Raw genomic sequence first — 19,968 nt, 5'->3', positions numbered from 1 at the left:
TGCTTGCTCTTGGGGTGAGGCTCTCGGGAGCCGGGGAGCGGTGCCCAGGGGAGGAGGGGCCCGCCGAGGAGAGGGCCTTCCGTTCCCTGCAGGCCGGCCTGTGGGCCGGGCCCGGCTCTGGCCGCTCCTGCCGCCGAACCGTGCGGGCCTGACTCGTCGCTGAGCCCCGCTTCCCCGCGGCCTTTCCGCTGACTCGTGGGTAGAGCCGGGGGAAGGGGCTCCTCGCCGGAGAGGCACTTTCCGTGGATTGTTCGCGTGAGATATCCCTGTATGGTTAGCTCCTTGGGTTGCTGACTTTGGAGCTAGTTCTGGATGGCCTTATCTCCATACTTGTCACCGGGGGCGGCTGAGACGCATGTCTGACTCCGGCTGCGAAGGAAACTCTGCTCGGCACCCTGAGTGTTTTCTTGTCCGAGCGCAGCTCAGCCGTTCGGTGCGGAGTCCAGGTGGCGAATGACATGCGTCCCTGCCGATGAACTCCGGGCTATCGGGTTGTTGTAGTACCTGCCCCAGAGGTCCTTCTGAGTCGCTTGGGAGTGTGGTTCTGCGGGTGGTGCTCTGCTGTCCAGGGCAGCTGAAGAGCACTCTGGTTGCCGGAGTGAGCCCTCTTCTGGGACATGCTGGGTGTCAGTAGCTCACATCGAGGAGGGGCGCCAGGCTCACACCCTCCGGCGGGCACGCAGTCCTTTCTTCTGTCGGGTCCTTTCACCACGTAGGAGACCCCAGGACGGCCGTTAGCCAGCAGGCTGTTAGAGCCAGGCACCGCTGTTTGTCTAGCGGTGTCATTTTAACAAAAACCTCCCTCAGGTGCCGCGTCCCTGTCCCCTGAAACCCATCTAGGACAGGAGCTCCTCGGGGGCTGGGCCTGTATTCACATGTCCAGGGCCAGGCTCCCAGTGGGCCCCAAACAAACGTGTGGATTACTGGGATACGTGGAGATGGGTTGTCGGTCCAGAACTGCATGGACATGGCATGCCACCTGCTGAGTCAGGCAGGGAGAAGTCAGGGGTAAATGGGAATGGCATTTCGCTTAACCCACTAATTTACACAGCTGTCATAATGTTATTTTATGAAGGGGAACAGGAAATGAGAACTGTTTGATCCACAGATGCTTGCTAATGAATTTCAGGAGCTCTTGGGGTTCATTAGGCAGCCAATTTGAATAAGATGCTAATTATCATGGACCTGATATTTATTATTCCAGTCGGGATTGAGGTGTGTCGTTTGGGATTTTTCTGGCACTCTCCTACCTTAAGTCGAGATTTTATTCCACTCTGCAGTCTCTCCAGGTGTGGAGGAGCGGCGTAAATCGGGGAACCCGAGAGCTGAGTTGTCAGAAAGTATCCCCACCTCGGTGCCCGTCCTGTTCTGTAGGCAGGGCGCACTGCCTCTCGAGCCAGCCAGAACGCATTAGTTAGAAAAGAGAATTCTCAAGTTGTATACTCGAATGTCACCCTGGAAATCGTTCCCTGAATGTCCTGTTGCTGCAGGCAGTGAGGCTTCGTGTGTGCTTGAGCTTCTGTCCCGCCTTCCCACTTTGCCCCTGGTGCAAGCTGGCATCATTTTTTCCTTCCTCCTTGAAGGGGACAGTGTGGGTGTCTCCCCACCCCCTCCACTTCACCCCCATGGTCCTGTTGGGAGTGTGTTGCTTTCTCATTGAGGGGTATTATCATCAGAACTCTTAGGGAGATGGATTGCCACACTTTTTCTCTTTTTGGGTTTTTATATTGATTGGGATCTTTCGTGAAATTGCCACGACATAACCTGTACCTGTTCATACGGCTGTTAAAGTTTCTTTTTTTTTAAGATTTTATTTATTTGAGAGAGAGAGAGAGAGCAAGCACACGGGCAGCGGGGAGGGGCAGACGGAGAGGGAGAAGCAGACTCCCTGCCGAGCAGGGAGCCCGATGCGGGGCTCGATCCCAGGACTCCAGGCTCATGACCTGAGCCAAAGGCAGATGCTTAACGACTGAGCCACCCAGGCGCCGCAAGCTGTTCACGTTTCTTAGATCACATGACAGTGCGTCTTTGGACGACATAGGGCATCAGGTGTAGGAGCCCCTGTTGGCTCTTCTGGGGAGGAGGCAGGTTCAGCAGGTGTCACAGCCTCCCTGCCCGGGCAGTGGGCTTTTCCGGGGCTATTTTGCTGCCATACTCAGCTTGCTCAAAGTGCTTCTGCTGAGAACAAAGACCCAGAATGAAGTAACTGCGCACAGTGCGGATGACTCACGCCTGTGTTGTGTTCCTGGCACGCTGTTGGCATGCTGCACAGGACGGTTGTTTCAAGAGCCAGATGAGGATTGTTTTGGAAAATTGTGTTTCATAGACTGTATTCTGAACTTGTCAAATCCACTAGCCTGCAAATTTCAGAATTAGCAGAAGCACACCCCATATTTCTGGGAGCAGAGCCAGTTTCGAATTCAAGGCGACTGAGGGGGGTGGTGTCTGCTGCCGTAAGTGGTAGGAATGTATCCTCCTGTGGGCTGGGTTCCACCTGCACCCTCTTCGGCCCTGCCAGTTTACGTGAATGTGTGACAGCCCCCCGAAGCCTTCACGCCACAGGTGTCGTTGCAACCCCCTATGGCCTGGACGTCAGTGCCCCCCACCCTGGTGTCACGTTCTGGGGATTCTGGGGCCCTGGCCAGTGAGCTGTAACTGCGTGCCGGTCCACCCCCTTTGAACGCCCAGGAGGGGCCCCGCTAGCGGCTCCTGCAGCTCCTGGGTCTGGGTGGTGGTCGCTTGGTGAGCCAAGGGCCGAGCAAAGGCCGGTTGCTCTCCTCTCGGACTTGTGCAGGCGTTGAAGTGGTCAGGCCCCTGTTTCTGGTTCTCTGTGGACTAGCTTCTCTCTTGGCTGTCTCTCAGCCCCTTCATGTATCTGGAAGAGAGAAAAAGTGCACAAATCATACTTCGATCTTTAGGTTTTCAGGGAACAGTGGACCTGCTATTTTCGTTTTAAAATGACTCTCCAGATCTTTCCAGACGAAGGAAGCGATTCAGGTTGCCACTAATTACCAGCAGGGTATTTTAGGTCAGGCTGTGAACCTATTTCAGGAGTACTTAGTGGGTTGGTGGACAGATAGCTGCCCTAGGGATCAGATGTTGTGGCATTTTGTTCAGCTTCCAACATTCATGGGAGTTCTTTGACTTCATCTGTGCCTTAATTTTCTAGCTAGTAACCAGTAATGCCTGGTGTGGCTTGGGGTGTCAGGTTCTAATATCATTAGAGTTATGATTTATTTTCTGTCTTGAAATATATGACTTTGTCCCCCCCAGTGTGCCCAGGGGAGCTTAGAAGACCCCAAAAGTGTGACCCATCACAAATTGATCCACGCTGCTTCGGAGAGGGTGCTGAGTGATGCCAAAACAATCTTGGAAGAGAACATCCAAGACCAAGGTAGGGGCCTCACAGGGCAACAGTGGGAGCCATGGCGCAGCTGGGAGCCGGGGAGCGAGAGGCGAAGGCGCCCTCGGCGTCCGAGTCTGTGCTCCAGGCTGGGGCCGAGCAGGGAAACTGGGTCAGCTAAAATGGTTTTATTCTTCCTTTGTTAAAACAAAGTGCGCATTATGGGCTGTTTGTGAAAAACAGCACAAACCGAAATTGGACAAGCAGCATCCATCTGAGAAACCAGATGTGAACTTTATTTTTAATTCTGTGTCAGAGCAAGACCAAGGCCTCCAGAGCTGCTGCAGGCTTTATTCTGGGGCTGGAAAGTACAATTATGGTTATTGTTTCAAATGTCCTAGGAAGATACTCTTATTCTGTGCACATCTGTTTAGTTGCTTAGAGTTTGTGTCTGGAGGCTTTTGGGGAGAAATCTTTGGTTTTCTATTTGTCATTCAAAGGATGATTTTAATTCTGGGATTCTCTTAAATAATCTCTTTTGAAAGTACTGTTTATAGACCTTCATCGAGCGTGGAAGTCAAGCCCACAACCAGGTGGGAGCCGGCCGACCTTGCGCACGCGGCCTCAGTTTAGCTCTGAGGGTTGAGGCCAGCTCTCCAACCTCAGAAAACTGAGCCCATTGAAATGAGGACGTTTTGCAAGATTCCCACCAGTTCTTTGCATGGTTCTCAGGGCTGTGCTGTGTGTGCCTCCTGGGCCACCAGTCACTGTGTGACCCATGGCTGGGTTCTTGCCACACTCTGGAAGCTATATGCGGGCAGGAAGGCAGGGAAGCACGGGCTTGGCTTAGGCGGCACCCGGGGGGAGCCCCTGCTCGTCTGGCCTTGGGTCCTCTCGCGCCCATTTTTTTTTTTTTTTAAGTGATTTTATTTATTTGAGAGAGAGAGAGAATGGGGTGGGGAGTGGGAGAGGGAGAAGCAGGCGCCCCGTGGAGGAGGGAGCCCGATGTGGGATCATGACCTGAGCCGAAGGCAGACGCTTCACCGACTGAGCCCCCCAGGCGCCCCTCTCTTGTGCCCATATTGCCATCTTATGGAGGAAAACGGTAACCAGCTTGACAGACGTCTTTTTTTCCTAGATGTCTTACTGTTGATAAAGAAGCGTGCTCCCACTCCACTTCCTAAGATGGCTGACGTCTCGGCCGAAGAAAAGGTCAGTTTCAGAGTTTGGAACCGGAAGTCTTGGTTAGAGTCTCCCACTCTCCAGCCCGTGAGAAAGAAACCTCCTGGGTACGAGGTGTTCCCAGACCCAGCAGGGCCCACAGTCAACAATCACGGGGGCCTCCTGTTGTGGCCAAGCCCCTCCTGGTCAGGGGCAGGCACGCAGGGAAGCCTCCATGCTGTGTTCTCTGGGCTGTGCGTCCGGCACCTTCTCGAGGTGAGGGTAACTCCTGAGACCCTGTCAGGCCTGCCTCTTGTCGGGCGAGGCCCGCACCCACAGGACAAGGAGAAGGAACGCAGGGAAGGGGTGGTGAGTGGCGCACTAGGGCCCCTCTCCCGGGAGTGCAGGCGCGTGCGCAATGAAAGGCCAGGGGTCCCCTAACACCTGCGCCCAGGTGCAAAGCGGTGCCATCTTAAAAGGCAGCCACACTGATTTCACAGTTTTCCTTTGTTTCGCTCGGGTAGAGTTTCTTATTCATGCTTTGAAATGCTAGGGAGAGTGCTCCCCCCGGAGAAAGCAGGCCAGACTCCTCGGGCTGGGCCCCGTGCCTGCCAGCGGAACGAGCTGTCAGGGAACAGAGCTATCTGAGGCCCTCCTGTGGGTCAGGCGGCATAGGAGGGGCGCCTTTGGCTTCGCATGCCCCCTTATCTGTGGCCACACCTGGCCAGTGCGGCTCGCACACGGGCCGGCTGCTCACCCCATCTCCAGGAGACAGATCGGGGCCTGCTCTGCCCCACCCCGAGAGCTGCCCGTGCGAACCGCGGTTCTCAGGTTACAGTGTTGGCTGTGGGTGACCAGTGTAGACAACGGGGTTCCCACCGCCCCGGCACCTCTGGGCGCCTCGCAGCACACTGTGGACCTCACTTGGCAGGTCACCTTTTCTGTGCACTTAGTTGCAAAATGAAACATTGTAAGACGTTAGTGCCTGTTTTTGTGAATTAGTATTAATTTTAGGTGAAAGTAGTACACATTTATGAAGTCAAATAACATTACCAGTCTCTTAATACAAGCAGCCACCTCCCACCTGCGTCACGTGCCCTAAAGGTGCCCTCTTGGAGCTCTTTCAGCCATTCCTTCAGTAATTCTTTTTCTGATTTCAAAACCACATGCAGAATTGGTTCTTTTTTTCTTTCTTTCTTTCTTTTTTAAAGATTTTTTATTTATTTTTGACAGAGAGAGAGAGCACGAGCAGGGCGAGCGGCAGGCAGAAGGAGAGGGAGAAGCAGACTCCCCGCTGAGCAGGGAGCCCGATGCGGGGCTCGATCCCAGGACCCTGAGATCATGACCCGAGCCGAAGGCAGACGCTTAACGACTGAGCCACCCAGGCATCCCAGAATTGGTTATTTCTTAGAATATCAGTTTTTGATTCTTTGGCTCCTTGATGTTTGGAGTGTTAGATCCTGACACTGGTTGAAGATCTCAGGGTTTCCATCAGTGTTAGTGTGCACGTGCTGTTGTCCGTTTGGAGCGAAGGGTCCTGAGATTATTTATCCTTTTTCATGTTTCTCCTGGAATCAATAAGTACCTTGTCAACTTGTTTTCTATAGGCTTATCGCTAATTTTTTGAAATTCTTTGCTGGGATCGATAAATCCTTCTGGAAGCAGGGTCCCCTGTACGAGGCCATCTGCCAGTCCTTGCTGTCCTGAAGACATCGTCCCTCCAGCTCCTCCCCGCGACACCCCTCTTCCTCAGTGGCCTCCAGGCCTGTCGTGCAGCCTGGGCCTTCCCGCCTCACCCCTGTGTTAGAGCTTCTGAACCTTGTGTATCTGGACACTTCCTGTTGCCACCTGTCCCGGTGCCATGGACGCATCAGCCTAAAACCGCACACAGCTCCTGGTCTGTAGGTCAGCAGTCTGGGCAGGCTCAGCTGGGCCCTGCACTCAGGCTCTCGGGTTCCAATCAAGGTGTGGCTGGTCTGCATTCCTCCAGGGAAGCTCTGGGGAAGGGTCTGCTTCGGGCCCCTTCAGGTGGTTGGCAGTTCCTATGGCTGAAGGGCCGAGGTCCCCTTTCCTTTCTCTGTCAGCCGGGGCGCGCGCTTTTGGCACGTGGGGCCCGCCACTCTTCCTTGCCACGTGGTCCCCTGCATCTCTGGAGCCAGTGACAGAAAGAGCCCCGTCCTTTTTCAGGGCCTGCCTGATTAGATAAGGCCTCCCAAGGCAGGTCATTTCCTTTCCTTAAAGTTGGCTCTGCCACAGCATGACCTTACCCAGGGCGCAACCATCCTGCTCACAGGCTCTGGGATCGTGCAGGCATGATGGCCAGGAGTGGGATCTTAGGGCCATCTTCAAATTCTGCCAGCAGAATCCAGTGTCTTGCGGTTGACTTGTCTCTTGGTCTGGTGGAGCCTGGCTTCCTCTGGCATCTAGAAAGAGAAGGGAATCTTGAGGCCCTGCACTTCAGCATCGAGTGGCTGTTGGTCCCCGCTTCCAGGGTGTCCACGGGGCCGTGGGACCGAGGACTCGTCTTCTGTGCATGCTCTGCTCCCTCTTCTCCCACTCCCTCCGGGGTCTCTCAACATCTGGGGAGGCTGTTGAGAGCTCTCAGATTTCATGGTTTGCATGGATGCAGGTCTTCTGCCTCTGCTGTGCTTGGCATGCAGAGTCTGGAGATTCATGTGTTTTTGTTTTGAAGTTTTTCTGGATTGTTTTTGGAGAATGCCCTCCTCTTGTTTTCTCTTCCCTCTTTCTGGAGTTCCTGTTGGTTGGATGCTGGACTTGCCTTCAGGATGATTTCCTGGACATTATCCTCTAACTGTGCTACGGCCTGTTGATCTGGCCGTGATAGTTTACATTTCCCAGTGGGGACTTGGTCTCCGATGATGACAGTGTCCTGTCTCTCCGACGGTTCTCTGGCATGAAGTCCTCTTCCTTTTGTTCTCTCTTTCATGCTTCTTTACTTTTCCCCTTCTCATTTTGGTCTCTTTCTTTCGTGTTGGGGGCTTTCCGCACGCCCCTGCCCCTCCTTAGCTGCCTTCTCAGTAAGAGGCACGGGGGGCTCACCGGCTGCTCTCTGTGCCCAGTGGGGTGTGCCTGCAGCTCGCTGGGCTTCCCTGTGGGGCAGACCCAGCCCTGTGCGCCCCCTCCCCACAGCGGTGAGTCTCCTGCTCGGTGTCCTTACAGCCACTAGTGATGGGGGGCTGGGTCTTACTCTCAAGGATTAGCATGGTACCTCCTTTTCCTGCTGCTGAGCCCAGGCTCCCTGGCTCAGGGGCTTCTCAAGTCTGCCCCCCCCAGGTGGTTGCTGGCTGAGCAGGGTGGTAGGGGAGCGCTATTCTCGGCTCCAGCTGCTCACTCCCAACCTGCGCTTCCTTTGGGCTCTGGCATTGGCCTGGAGTTGCCGGACCTTGTTTCTGGTCAGGCTTCTGCTCTGTGCTGACCCCCTTTCTGTTTTCTGTTTTGGAAGAATGGTCTCCATCTCTCCCGCTCTCTGTCTCGGGAGTCTTTCCCGTCTGATAGGGTCGTGCTGTTGTAGCAGGGCTTCGGGAGCAGGCGGGGTGAGTGTGCGTTCCTGGCCCCGGCACAGCCACAGCTCACGTGTGACGGTCTCTCTGTGGCCACAAGGGACCGTGTCTGTCTGCTCTCCTGCCCTGCCACCCTCTGGCCATGACAGGCAGGAATTGTGTCCCAAGTGAGCGCCGAACCCGCAGGGACCCTCTGCTGCCGACGGAGAGTGATTCCCTCCCTAGTCAAGCTCTGTGTGCTCAGCTTACGTGGTCTTGCCTTTTACTGCTCTCATATTCATTTCTGACTTTCTAATTTTCTGTGTAGAAAAAACAAGACCAGAAAGCCCCAGATAGAGATGCTATCTTCCGAGCAACTGCCAACTTGCCGTCCCACAACATGGACCGGGCCGAGGTTCAGACCAACGTCAGAGACGTGAGTGCTCGCTGTGGGCCGCACCTCGGGCTCCTCACGCCCGCGTGAGGGCCGCATGGCCTCTTGGCAGTACTTTGGGAAGCCGGGGTGAAGGGCAGACAGGAACTCTGCGTATAACCTAAAATTATTTCAAAACATAAAGTTTAAAAAGACATTGGAAGGCAGGACTGAAAAGATAGATCCTACTGGGAGTATATTAGAGTTTTGCGCTAAGTTTGGCAAAAACTTGTAGCTAGAAGTCTGGACTCTTACTTTGGATTGGAAAGTTCTAAGCTAAAAACGTAGAGCGTGTCCAGTGTCCCGTGGACCGGCCCAGAACCAGGGGTGTGCCCGCGCTGTAGAGGACTGGGACAGCGTGGCCACCTAATCCGAGAGTGCCACCTGCTCATGTAGCAGCAGAGAGTTCCCTACTGACCAGGGCATCGGGCTCTGACACACGTCCCCAGGCTGTGTGTGGGATGGCCCCACAGTGGCTCTCACGTTCTGAAGCCTGTTGTGGGGAAGAGGGGCGGCTGACCCCTTTCTCGCCCGTGGGACTGGGGACTGGTCTGTCGGGGTTTCTGATTGCATTCCCAGCGGCCTTCTTCCTCAGTGGGGGCCAGTTGGCTGCAGCCGACGCTGCTGTGCCGGCCAGCCTCTGGCCAGGTGAGAATCGGAGGCCCGGGTCTGGGAGGCCCATCCAGTCAGGCTGATCTCTTCTGCTTACGTAGTGCGCTGGCGCTTTCTGCGTTGGCCAAAGGGCTGAGCAATGTTTCCAGATGTTTCTGGTGTCGCCAGCCAAGAAGCCATGCACACAGCCCATCTATGCCAGCCAGGCCTCTCCTCCCCGCTGGGCTGAGCCCTCCTGCCACTCTGTGGCCCCACCCACCTCTTCCTCCATTGGTCTTCACATTCCGGAACCAATAGCGGCATATAGTTGGGCTCAAAGATACAGAGTTGTAGGGCCCAGGAGTGTGGTTACACATCCAGGCAGGTCTCTTGGGCACTTGGAGAAGTAAGAGCCTTTTTTCTTTCCCTGCAGTTCCAGACAGAACTCCGGAAAATCCTGGTGTCTCTCATCGAGGTGGCACAAAAGTTGTTAGCGCTGAACCCGGATGCAGTTGAACTGTTTAAGAAGGCGAATGGTATGAGCATGCCCCAGGTTGACCGGATCCTGCGTTCAGACCCCGCTGTGTGCCCCGCCTCAGAGGCTGTGTCCGCCCCCTGCGGTCCCCGTTCACACTCGTGGTCCCCGCGTCAGTACTGGGGAGACTGAGAATGCTTTACGTTCGTACTTTCTGTTGATGTGGGGCTCCTGTTCAGCCTGTTGGCTGAAGGTTCCTTGTTGATTTGCTGAGATTTAGGGGGTTTGGCATGCAGGTGGGGCCCTGAGGCTCTGGGGTGGGGGGCAGTCCTCGCAGTAGCCTGGCCCTCACAGGTGGCCCCATCTCTCGCCTGCAGCGATGCTGGACGAGGAGGAGGATGAGAGAGTGGACGAGGCTGCCCTGCGGCAGCTCACGGAGATGGGCTTCCCGGAGAGCAGGGCCGCGAAGGCCCTTCGGCTGAACCAGTATGTCCGGGCCATCTCCTCCCCTTGCTGCGTTGCTGTGGGGCTCCCCCGGGGTGATGTCCTCCGTCCTAAACTCTTAGATTGAACCACTTATAGTAGATGTGAGCTTTTAAAGAGAGACCTTAAATGGCGTCCCAGAGGTAACTTGGTGGGGCATCTCGAAGTGTCTTAAGACCCAGCCCTTGCTGGGAACGTGCCGTGGGCAGGCTGTCCTTCCGGGTCCTCCCGGGGCCATTGTGTGCAAGTACCACGTCAGAGCCTGTGTGTGTCAGGGACATGGCGGCTGGAGGTGCGTGCAGTGTCCCCTCCAGCAGCCTCCCGTGCTTGCCTGGCCGCAGCCACTCGCTTCTGCGTCTACACGTGGACCCGAAGCAGATGACTTGTACATCAGAGGACAGTCCGTGGGCTGTGCTTCTTTTTGCCGTGGACCTAGATTCTCGTGTGTACCTCACCAGTTTGCTCCCCAGGCTCAGTACTTGGGTTTCTGTGCTCTGGCTGGGGTCTTGGGGTTGTGTGGGGCAGGGCCCAGAGCGCCACACCCTTCGGTGCTGAGATTCTCCCGACGAGGGTCACCAGAGAGGCTTTCCCTGGGGACGTCAAGGAGGCTGGAGGCCCTGGGACCTGCCTGGGGGTGCTGGAAAGAGTCCGCTGTTGCCTTTCAGCATGTCGGTACCTCAGGCCATGGAGTGGTTAATCGAGCATGCGGAAGACCCGACCATTGACACGCCTCTTCCGGGCCAGGCCTCACCAGGAGGGGTGCAGGCCGAGGCCGCCCCTGAGGTTGCCCCTGAGGCTGCTGGGACTAGCACGGGAGATGAGGAGCCCAGAGATGAGCTCACGGAGATCTTCAAGAAGATCCGGAGGAAAAGGGAGTTTCGGGCTGACGCTCGGGTATGTGTTCTTGGGCCCGGGGGCAGCCAGGCGGGGTTGCCGTTTCTCCACGTGGGAGTAAAGCTGGGTGAGGGGCTTATAGACAGGCCTAAATTCAGTTTTTTTTTTTTTTAATATTTTTTTTTAAAGATTTTATTTATTTATTTGAGACAGAATGAGAGAGAGAGAGCGAGCACATGAGAGGGGAGAGGGTCAGAGGGAGAAACAGACTCCCCGCCAAGCAGGGAGCCCGATGCGGGACTCGATCCAGGGACTCCAGGATCATGACCTGAGCCGAAGGCAGTTGCTTAACCAACTGAGCCACCCAGGCGCCCCCTAAATTCAGTTTTAAGTTGCCCTCCCACAGATCCAGGTGGCTGTTTGTCCTCCGAATAATTGGCCGACACGTTTGTCATCTGAAAGCGACAACAGGATCCTGTCCACGTTGTCACTGTTGGCGAGAACCACGGGCTCTGGCAGGGCCCCTGCCCCGGGATGGGAGGATGGTGCGCTGCAGGATGGCCTGTGGATGGGGAGGCTGGGCCGGCTCTGACGATCTGGTAACCCTGGCGTCTGCAGGCTCCGAGGACCGGGGGCCCGGCCGGCTCTGGCCATGTTCCGGTGGCTGACGTCGGCGTACCGTTTATGGCTGCTGCTTTGTCGTCGTCTTGTTCTTGATGCTTCTGTGGCTCCCTGTTCTCCACCGTTATGTTCTTTTACTAGGCTTCTGGTTTCCTCTTGGACGTTTTCTGTGCTTTAAGCCTGCGTTTTTCTTTCAGATTACAGATGCATGAGCTCCAGGTGTTAGGGCCCCGAGTCCACACGCTCTCGTGATTCTGCCCGGGGTGTGGTGTTGTCAGAGTGGGCTCCCCTGTGGGCGTGGGTTTCTGTGGGAACCCCGTGTGGCTGGGCTGTGGGATGCCCCCAGTGGGTGATTGTGAGGCTGTTACCCTGGGCTGAGTGACACCCCCCGCCGGGGGCCCGGTTTCATGTTAGGCGCACAGGCAGGGCTCCTGGGCCCCCATGTGGTATCGGCCGTGGCTCTGGGGTTGACGCTTCCCTGCGCAGGGGCCCCTGCTTTTCCACCTCCCCTTTCCTTTTGTGGGGCAGACCCTTGGCAGGGTCCTGGTCTCAAGCTCCAAGTCCTCACCTCGTAGGGACCCAAGGCCCACATCCTGTCTGGGTTTGGCCACCAGACCCCTGCCCCCAGGCCCTGCTGATGGCTCCGGCCCGTTCCCAGGGCACGGCCTTTGTCAGGCTAGCTTGCTGCTGGTCTTTGCTTTCTGGTGAGCTCAGCTGTGCATCTGGAAGCGTTTCTGCAGAGCTGGAGCTGGTGTTTCTAGAGCCCGGTCTGTGTGCTGGGCCGAGCCCTGTAGGACGGGGGGCCGCGCCCTCGGACGGTGCTTTGTGCTCTGCTGCGCGGCTCTGGGCTTCCCCTGAGGGTGCTCCCGCGTTGTCCTCGTCAGGCCTGCCGCTGCTCAGCCCTGTCTCGTGGGTGCCACCTCAGCTGTCTCGATGCGCTCTTCTCCCAAGATGGGCACCTGTGCGGGGCCTTCCTGTGGCCTCTTTGTGGGAGAGGGTCTCTGAACGTTGTTATAGAAGGCTGTCGATGCTGGACCAGCTCACCACAGTCCCCCGCCCTTTGGTCCTACAGCATTCCAGAGAAGAGCCGTAAGGACAGGAGTGTTTGCGTGGTTCCTGGGAAGCCTGGGTCCGAGAGCAGGGCTTGCACTTGAGACCAAAAACAGACTTTCTGCTATCATTTCCCTCCCCCCACACGCCCCATGCCAGTGGTGGGGGACAGCAGGGTGCGGTGGGCAGGGCAGGAGTGAGTGCGTGGACCTCTGGCAGGAAGGCGGGGGCACATGCCTGCGGTCACCGTGCGGAAGTCCTAGGTCGTCGCTTCCCCGGGCTGAGGTAGGAGGGAGTGACGGGAGAGGCTCGTTTTTACTGACAGCCATGGGGAGGCTACCCTAGCCTTAGATTTAGTGGGAGCTTCCAGGCGATTTTATGTGACTTGGGTGTCAGACTGTGACGTGGTGGGTCCTTCTCCCGGCATTCGTGGGTGGAGCCCCCCACCCCTGGGGGTACGAGCTGGTTCAGGAAAGCACACGGCGTGGGCTGTGGTAGGAAGGGCTGCCTCCTGAGCTCCCTGTCTACCATCTGGCTCTGGTGAAAGTCTGTCCTGACTGCCACCTGCCCCTGACTTCCTTCCTGTCGGGTGCTCTTTGGGACACCCGACAGTCCAGTTCAGGCTGAGCCCGGCCCGCTGAGGTGTGGCACTCTGTGGCCGAAGAGTGTGCCGGGGTGCTGCGGGTTGCTGCCCTGCGCTGACGCCCAGGAGCCCCGCGGAAGTAGGGCAGTTAAGGCGGGAAGGTCAAAGAAGAAGAAGACAGGGACCTCATTCAAAAGTGTGATTGGATCTTTAAAGAATTAATAAAATCTTCACCTTTTTTTCTCAAAATGGACTCTTAAAAATCGTGTAAAAGTCAAGAATAGGGGCTCCTGGGTGGCTCAATCAGTTAGGTGTCTGCCTTCGGCTCAGGTCATGATCCCAGGGTCCTGGGATCAGCCCCGCATCGGGCTCCCTGCTCGGCGGGAAGCCTGCTTCTCCCTCTGCCCCTCCCCCGACTCGTATGTATGCGTTCTCTTTCAAATTAATAATAAACAATATTAAAAAAAAGTCAAGAGTAAAGTGAAGGATTTAGTGTCTTACGTGATTTTTGTCCTGAAAATGGACGTCTCCCCCACCCCCTAAAACCTTGAACGTTGGGTCATTGTTCCCTCCAAGAATCATCAAATGTTCATACTTATAGCTTAAATCTTATTACATGTGAGATGTTTAAAATTAATTTTAGTGTCATGTTTTAAAGATAAAATCTGAATAGCCCCCCCCCACCTTTTTTCTTCACAAATTGATATTAATGTGACCACTTTAGTCTTAAATCGGGTTTGCTTACAAGGCCTCTCCCTAATACCTGTCATTGTGGGTAACGAGGCCATCTGTCCGCAACGAGCTCACGTGTGGTTGTGGAGACCGTTTTGTCCAAATGTGGGGACCAACATACGAGGGTCTGACGTTGGCGTGGCCTGCCTGTGGCGTGCTGGGATCCGCGGCTGCGCCGACTCGGCCTGGCTGTGGTCCGTCTGTTGCTCAGAAGGACGGACTGATTCCGTGAAGCTGCAGGGAAGCGGAATCGGGCCCCAGGACGTCCTGTGCTGATCTCGTCAGGCCCCTACTAGGACGCTGTGCTGACACGTGGCCCGAGTTTGCGGACACTGTCGCCTGGCCCCTGAGGCGTGCTGCGCGTCCTAGCCCCGGGCACTGAGTGGTGTGTGCGTTCTCCTGCAGGCCGTCATTTCCCTGATGGAGATGGGCTTCGACGAGAAGGAAGTGATAGATGCCCTCAGAGTGAACAACAACCAGCAGAATGCCGCCGTGAGTACCACGTGTCCGTGCACCGGGAGGCTTCCCTCCCCTCGCCAGCAGGATGCGCCCAGGACAGTCTGTGTGTCCGGCTCCTTCCTCAGGCGCTCTGTTGTTGGCTTTCCAAGAGAAGCGAGAGGGGAGATGGTCCGATGGTATAAAATGTTTTACGAGTTCTTTGTCTGTCTAAGAAAGTACATGTTCTGTGGGCGAGCGTGTGATTTGTTTACTAAGTTTGTCGAACCAACAACTGCGAATCAGCTGGCTCCGGGCTCACCAGCAGCCGTGCCCACGGGACTTCCCGGGGACGCAGCCTGGGGTTCTGTGCATTTCTTCACTCTCCTCCCAGTACTGTGGGTGGGTCCTGCCTCACCCCTGTTCAGTGGCCGAGGACCGAGAAGTCACAGCCGTTTGCCAGAACTGCGGTGCGGGGATCAGCGTGGCTCTTCCTTCCCGATGTCCGAGCCCCTGGGCCTGGGCCTGGGCCCCACCCTGGGAGCAGCCCGGGGGGCAGCTGGTGCTGGTGGGGGCTCTGGAGGGACTCACGGGTGTGGCTCTTGCATTTGCAGTGCGAGTGGCTGCTGGGAGACCGGAAGCCATCCCCCGAGGAGCTGGACAAGGGCATCGATCCCGACAGCCCTCTCTTCCAAGCCATTCTGGATAACCCGGTGGTGCAGCTGGGCCTGACCAACCCGAAAACGTTACTAGGTACGTGGGCTTCCCCAGGGGCAGACCCACCACACCCCACAGACGTCACCGAGTGATGGCGATGTGTCCGCCACTGTCCGTGACTCCTGCCTGAGTCACCACGGGGCTGGCAGGCAGGCTGTGCTCACGGGGTGACGGCCTCCTGTGTGACGGCTCCGGACGAGCTCCGGAACCAGTTAGAGTGGCCCGTCTAGATCGGGGGAGCGTGGGCGGGTGTTTGCCTTTGCTCTTCTTGTTGTGGAGGACTTCTTCGGCCCCCGTTTTGTCTGTGAAACACAACACATGGACGGAAGCGTGTGTGATTTTTCTAACTTAAAGAATAACGGTAAGACTAATAGCCACACATCTACGTTCAGCTTCAGAAGACGGTGTTAAGGGGGCGTCCGGGGGGCTCGTTGGTTTAAGCGTCTGCCTTCGGCTCAGGTCATGATCCCAGGGTCCTGGGATCGAGTCCCGCGTCCCCTGCTGCACCGCTGTCCCCCCTCCAGCCCTGGGAGCGAGCCTTCATTGTCGCTCAGGCTCCTCGGGGGTGGTGCTGCCTGTGTCTGTCACCCGGAGCCCCCGTCCCCTCGTGCCTGCGCCCGTGGGCAGGGTGGGTCCTGGGCGGGCTTCTGCGTCCAGTGTGATTGTGCCGCGGCCATGTGTCCGCTCTGCCATCTGGTGGGACTCGCGTTGCTGCCTTGTGTGCGGTGCTGCTTTGGGCGGTCTGCCTTCCCCGGCCTTGCCTGTGGGCCGGGCGTGTGCAGGTGGGGCGGCAGGGATGCGTCCGGCTGCCCGCGTGCTCCGCCCCCGTGGCCCCCAGGATGCCTGCCGAGAGCAGCTGCCGCCCCGGCGGGCACAGGTGTCTGCGAGCTTGGCCCTCGCCGCAGCTGTGAGGCCCAGCCCCTCCCGGAAGCTTCGGCCACGCCGGGACCTCAGCTCTGAAAGGCCCATCTTTTGGCTGCTTTTTCTTGCATCATTTTTCTCATTCAGTCACAATTTCCTCACATGTGCTGGACGCTGATCTTTTATTAGTCTATTTGTATCTTGAAAATCGTTTTCCCATTCCTGGCGTTTTTGCTGACTGACTGTGATGTATTTTAACGTATTGAAAATGTATGTGTTTCATCTGAGAAAACCCTCCGAGCTCGAGGCGAGGAAGACGTTCTCCTTTATTTGTTTCTAGGAGTCTTGTCAGTTTTGCTTTTCTCATCTGAGTCTGTAACCTACCCGGGAGCGTGTGCGGTGCAGAGTAGGGAGCTTTTCTCTTGGTCCCCAAGTTCTGGGCTTCGGGGGCGCGTGTGTACGTATTTTCCTTCTCTGTGCGGGACGCGCGGGCCCCTCGCTCGGAACCCGGGCTCCCCTGCTGCCTGCAGGCCTGACCGGAGGAAGGAACGCGCTGCCTTGGGTCGGTCCGCAGCCCTCTGCTCTAGGCTGGTTTTGTCTTTTCTCCAAGAGGGGCTTCCATCACGACAGACGTGGGGTTTTACTGAATGTCTTCCCCATCTGCTGGGACGGTCCTGTGGTGTCACGTTTGCTCACGGGAAGCCTTTCCTCACATTTCCGAAACAAGGCAGGCAGAGCCGGTGTCCCCCGGCTGGCGCCTGGCGGGGCTGTGGCCTGCGGACGGCGCTGGGGGCCCCGGTGCTGCCCAGCATGGGAGGGGCTGCGGCTTTCATGCCCAGGCGCTCCGCCTGTCCCCGGGAGGGCCGCCCACGGCCGCCAGGCCCCCACGCCACACGGGGTGCACCTTTCTGATAAGTGTTTAAGGTAACCGGTATCACTTCAGGTGAGATAAAGCGCCCACCATAGCTCATCTGGGACGAGCAAGAGAGGACGCAGAAGCCAGCGGAAGTCTCCTTTGCCCCCACCCCTGGTCGGCGGGTTTCCTTCTGGAGCATCTGCGGGCCTGTGTGCCGTCCCGGTTTACTCCACGTCCTTCCGGCGCATCCCTGTGCTGCATCTTCTGGCCTCACCCTTTAATTTTTTTTTTTTTTTAAAGATTTATTCATTTTAGAGAGAGAGACACACACAAACGGACCGTGTGTACACGCAGGAGAAGGGGCAGAGGGAGAGAGAATCCTGAGTAGACTCCCCGCTGATCATAGAGCCTGATGCAGGGCTCAATCTCACGACCCTGAGCTCACGACCTGAGCTGAAATCAGGAGTCTGACGCTTAACCAACTGAGCCACCAGGCGCCCCTTGGCCTTGCTGTTGTAAATGGAGGAGTTTAGCGGGTATAGATCTTTGATTCTATGCAGAGGCCTCGGGTTGCACACGCTGTTGCCGTTTTTAGTCACTCAAACTGCTCTTCCCCTCGTGGCCTTGGGCCAGCCGTGGTGACCGCCCCCGTCTGTGCTTCCTGCTTCGGGTGCAGCTTGTGTTCCTGAGGACAGCGTGACTGGGTCGGGGCAACGGTCCCCCCTGCCCGCACCCCCACGCTGCGTGTGCTGGCCTCGCGTCCCCGTGTGGCCTTGAGCATCTGCCGCCCACTTCAGTTGTGGCCTCAGCCTTCGAGCCTGGCTCGGAGCTCTTCACATGTTGACAACTACCCTCTGTCACACGTGCAGACTTTCTGTTTGCCTTTTGGTTTGAAATAATTGTCTTTCTGGGATTGTCAAGTGTAAGTCCTGCAGAAGACCTTCCTCATGTACACACCCTTCTGTGTGGTCTCTCGCCGACACCCCGGTTCATGGTTTTGTTCAGCCCTTTCCTCCCGGGAGGAAGCCAGACGTGGGCTCCTTCCCTCACTGGACCCCCACGCCGCCCACGTTACCTCTCGTTCTCCCAGACGCCCTGGTGTTCTTCTGGGTTCTCTGATATTTTTACCTGGTTTTCAGAGGTTTCGATCAGGAGGGCCCCCGGTGATTGTTTTAAGGGCTGGGAGGGCTGTCCATCCTAAACGCGATGAAATCCCACTTTTCTGGTGAGCCGTGGTCCCACGTGACCCCAAAGAGCTGCCAAGTCGTGGAGGAAGCAGCTCCCTGAGGCCCACGCGCGTGGGGCGGCTCCGTGCTGGCTCGGGGCTGGCTGCCGGGCGAGGGCCGCTCACGCCCGTTTCTGAGGGAAACGGTTTTATAGAACTGTTTAGACAATTCATTTTATGTTGTGGAATTGTTCAGTTACATTTTTATTACTTTTTTGCTTATTGACTTATTTATTAAGATTTTACTTTTAAGTCGTCTCCGCACCAAACATGGGGCTTGGACTCACGACCCCGAGGTCACGAGTCGCCCGTTCCACTGACTGAGCCGGCCGGGAGCCCCTCGCTTATGTTCTTTAAAGTCATTTCCTTGAGACTGAACGTTGATTTTCCCAGTCAGATATCGTTCCATGTGCAGCAGTGTCTTTCTGTCTTTTCCGCGTCTGGTGATTTTGCCAGGCTGGGATTGGAAGCAGAATTACTGACTCATAGGCTGTGACTATTTTTAAAAGATTGCTGACGCCGTTGCCAAATCGCTTTCCAGAATCCGTGTGCCCGCGAGCGCACAGGCCGCCGCCGCCCGCCCGGGACGGGGACGCGGTCCTCGGACTGCGGCTCACGAGTGTGATAGCAGACGCTGCTGGGGGGCCGTTGAGGGGGTCGTGCGTGGCCCCCGGTGACGCAGGGCTCGCCCTTTTAGGACAGCGACTGCCAGGTTCCTGGCTGCGAGTGCGGAGGAGCTGCCTCAGCCGGCCTCGCTCTGTCTTCCCCACAGCATTTGAAGACATGCTGGAAAACCCCCTGAACAGCACCCAGTGGATGAACGACCCGGAGACCGGGCCAGTCATGCTGCAGATCTCCAGGATCTTCCAGACCCTGAACCGCACGTAGGCGACGCGGCCGCCCGGCTGTTCTGCCCCAGCGCCCGTCCCAGAGCTGGGGGCGGCTCCAGCCCAGGCCCTCTTCCTAGCCCCAGCCAGTCGCAGAAGAGCATGGAGACCCCTGGGTGCCGCGGGCTGCGGGCGAGGGGGTGGGGCTGGAGGGGCCTCCCTGGAGCCCACCGTCCGCGCCCGCCCTGGGTCGTCAGGGCGCGGGCTCTTCTCACGCTTTGATCTTCCGCTTGACGACTTGTGTGATGGCAGTGTGCACGGCTGCGTCCAGCCTCTGACAGCGTTTACAGACGCGGTGGCTGCTCTGGGAGGGGTCGCCTCCCCCACAGGGTCCCTCTGGGCTCTGGAAACGCTCCTTGACCCGACCCGTAGGCGCTGCTTGCTCCCTGGAGGAAGGCATGTTTCAACCCAAAGTGTTAACGTCAGTACTAACTTAAGTAGAGGAATTCACAGGTGATTTTTCTTTAATAAATAAATGCCCTTTTTCTTACTGTCTGTGTTAGTGTTATTTTAGTGCTGGAGAAGAACCTGTTTGCGCTCCTGACATGGCGCACTGGGTGCCCCCACGGGCACATTGACTGTCACGCGCGCTGTCTGTGGTGAGCTCGCGTTCCGACTGGAGCTCGGGGCTCTGCAGGCACGGGGCCGGGGAGCGCCCCCAGGCCTCCCGAGGCAGAGCGGGGCGCCAGCCATTGGCCTCCACCACCGTTCCCTTTTTAAACATTATTAGGGGGGCGCGCCTGGGTGGCTCAGTCGGTTGAGCGTCCAGCTCCTGATCTTGGCTGGGGTCGTGATGTTGGGCCGTGATCTCAGGCTCCCGGGAAGGAGCCCCCACATCGGGCTCTGTGGGAAGTCGGCTGGAGATGCTCTCCCTCTCCCCCTGCCCTCCCCCGCTCACGCGCGCTCATACTCTTGCTCTAAAATAATAAATCTTTAAAAAACGTTAGTCGTGTTGCAAAATGAGGAACTGCGTTATAGCTTTCCCTTTTTTCCAATCCCGCTCCTCATGCGTTGCTTACTGCAGCGCTCAGACGCTTCTCGGAACCCCTCTGCTGAGGCAGCCCCCACCTGCCTGCGCCCCACCTCAGTGTGCTCCGCTGTTGGCCGTGTGGGCAGGTGCAGGCTGGGGGCCCCTCGCTGCCGGGGAGCCTCAGCCCAGCGCCCTCCCCCTCAGTGGCGCT

The 19,968-nt window shown here is 57.1% G+C and overlaps 1 protein-coding gene across 3 annotated transcripts in view; it reads left to right on the top strand.

Moving 5' to 3' along the window:
* The window catches only part of UBAC1 (UBA domain containing 1), a 224,698-nt gene extending 205,420 nt beyond the window's left edge, over window positions 1-19,278 (top strand). For 2 of the 3 annotated variants that reach the window (XM_081803929.1, XM_081803930.1), the window contains 9 exons: window positions 3,274-3,394; window positions 4,482-4,555; window positions 8,333-8,440; window positions 9,462-9,564; window positions 9,881-9,989; window positions 10,652-10,880; window positions 14,212-14,298; window positions 14,856-14,994; window positions 18,598-19,278. In XM_081803929.1, coding sequence (XP_081660055.1) covers window positions 3,274-3,394; window positions 4,482-4,555; window positions 8,333-8,440; window positions 9,462-9,564; window positions 9,881-9,989; window positions 10,652-10,880; window positions 14,212-14,298; window positions 14,856-14,994; window positions 18,598-18,788 — 1,161 coding nt within the window. In that variant the 3' untranslated portion in view covers window positions 18,789-19,278. The remainder of the gene's footprint in view (window positions 1-3,273; window positions 3,395-4,481; window positions 4,556-8,332; window positions 8,441-9,461; window positions 9,565-9,880; window positions 9,990-10,651; window positions 10,881-14,211; window positions 14,299-14,855; window positions 14,995-18,597) is intronic. The other variant, XM_006743954.3, reaches the window with a different exon arrangement.
* Window positions 19,279-19,968: the final 690 nt, after the last annotated feature.

Source organism: Leptonychotes weddellii, chromosome 14, assembly GCF_054177405.1.
Source record: "Leptonychotes weddellii isolate Sample4059 chromosome 14, ASM5417740v2, whole genome shotgun sequence".
NCBI classification, from domain to species: domain Eukaryota; kingdom Metazoa; phylum Chordata; class Mammalia; order Carnivora; family Phocidae; genus Leptonychotes; species Leptonychotes weddellii.
The sequence above is the reverse complement of the archived record's forward strand: the minus strand, read 5'-3'. Positions and strand labels throughout refer to the sequence as shown.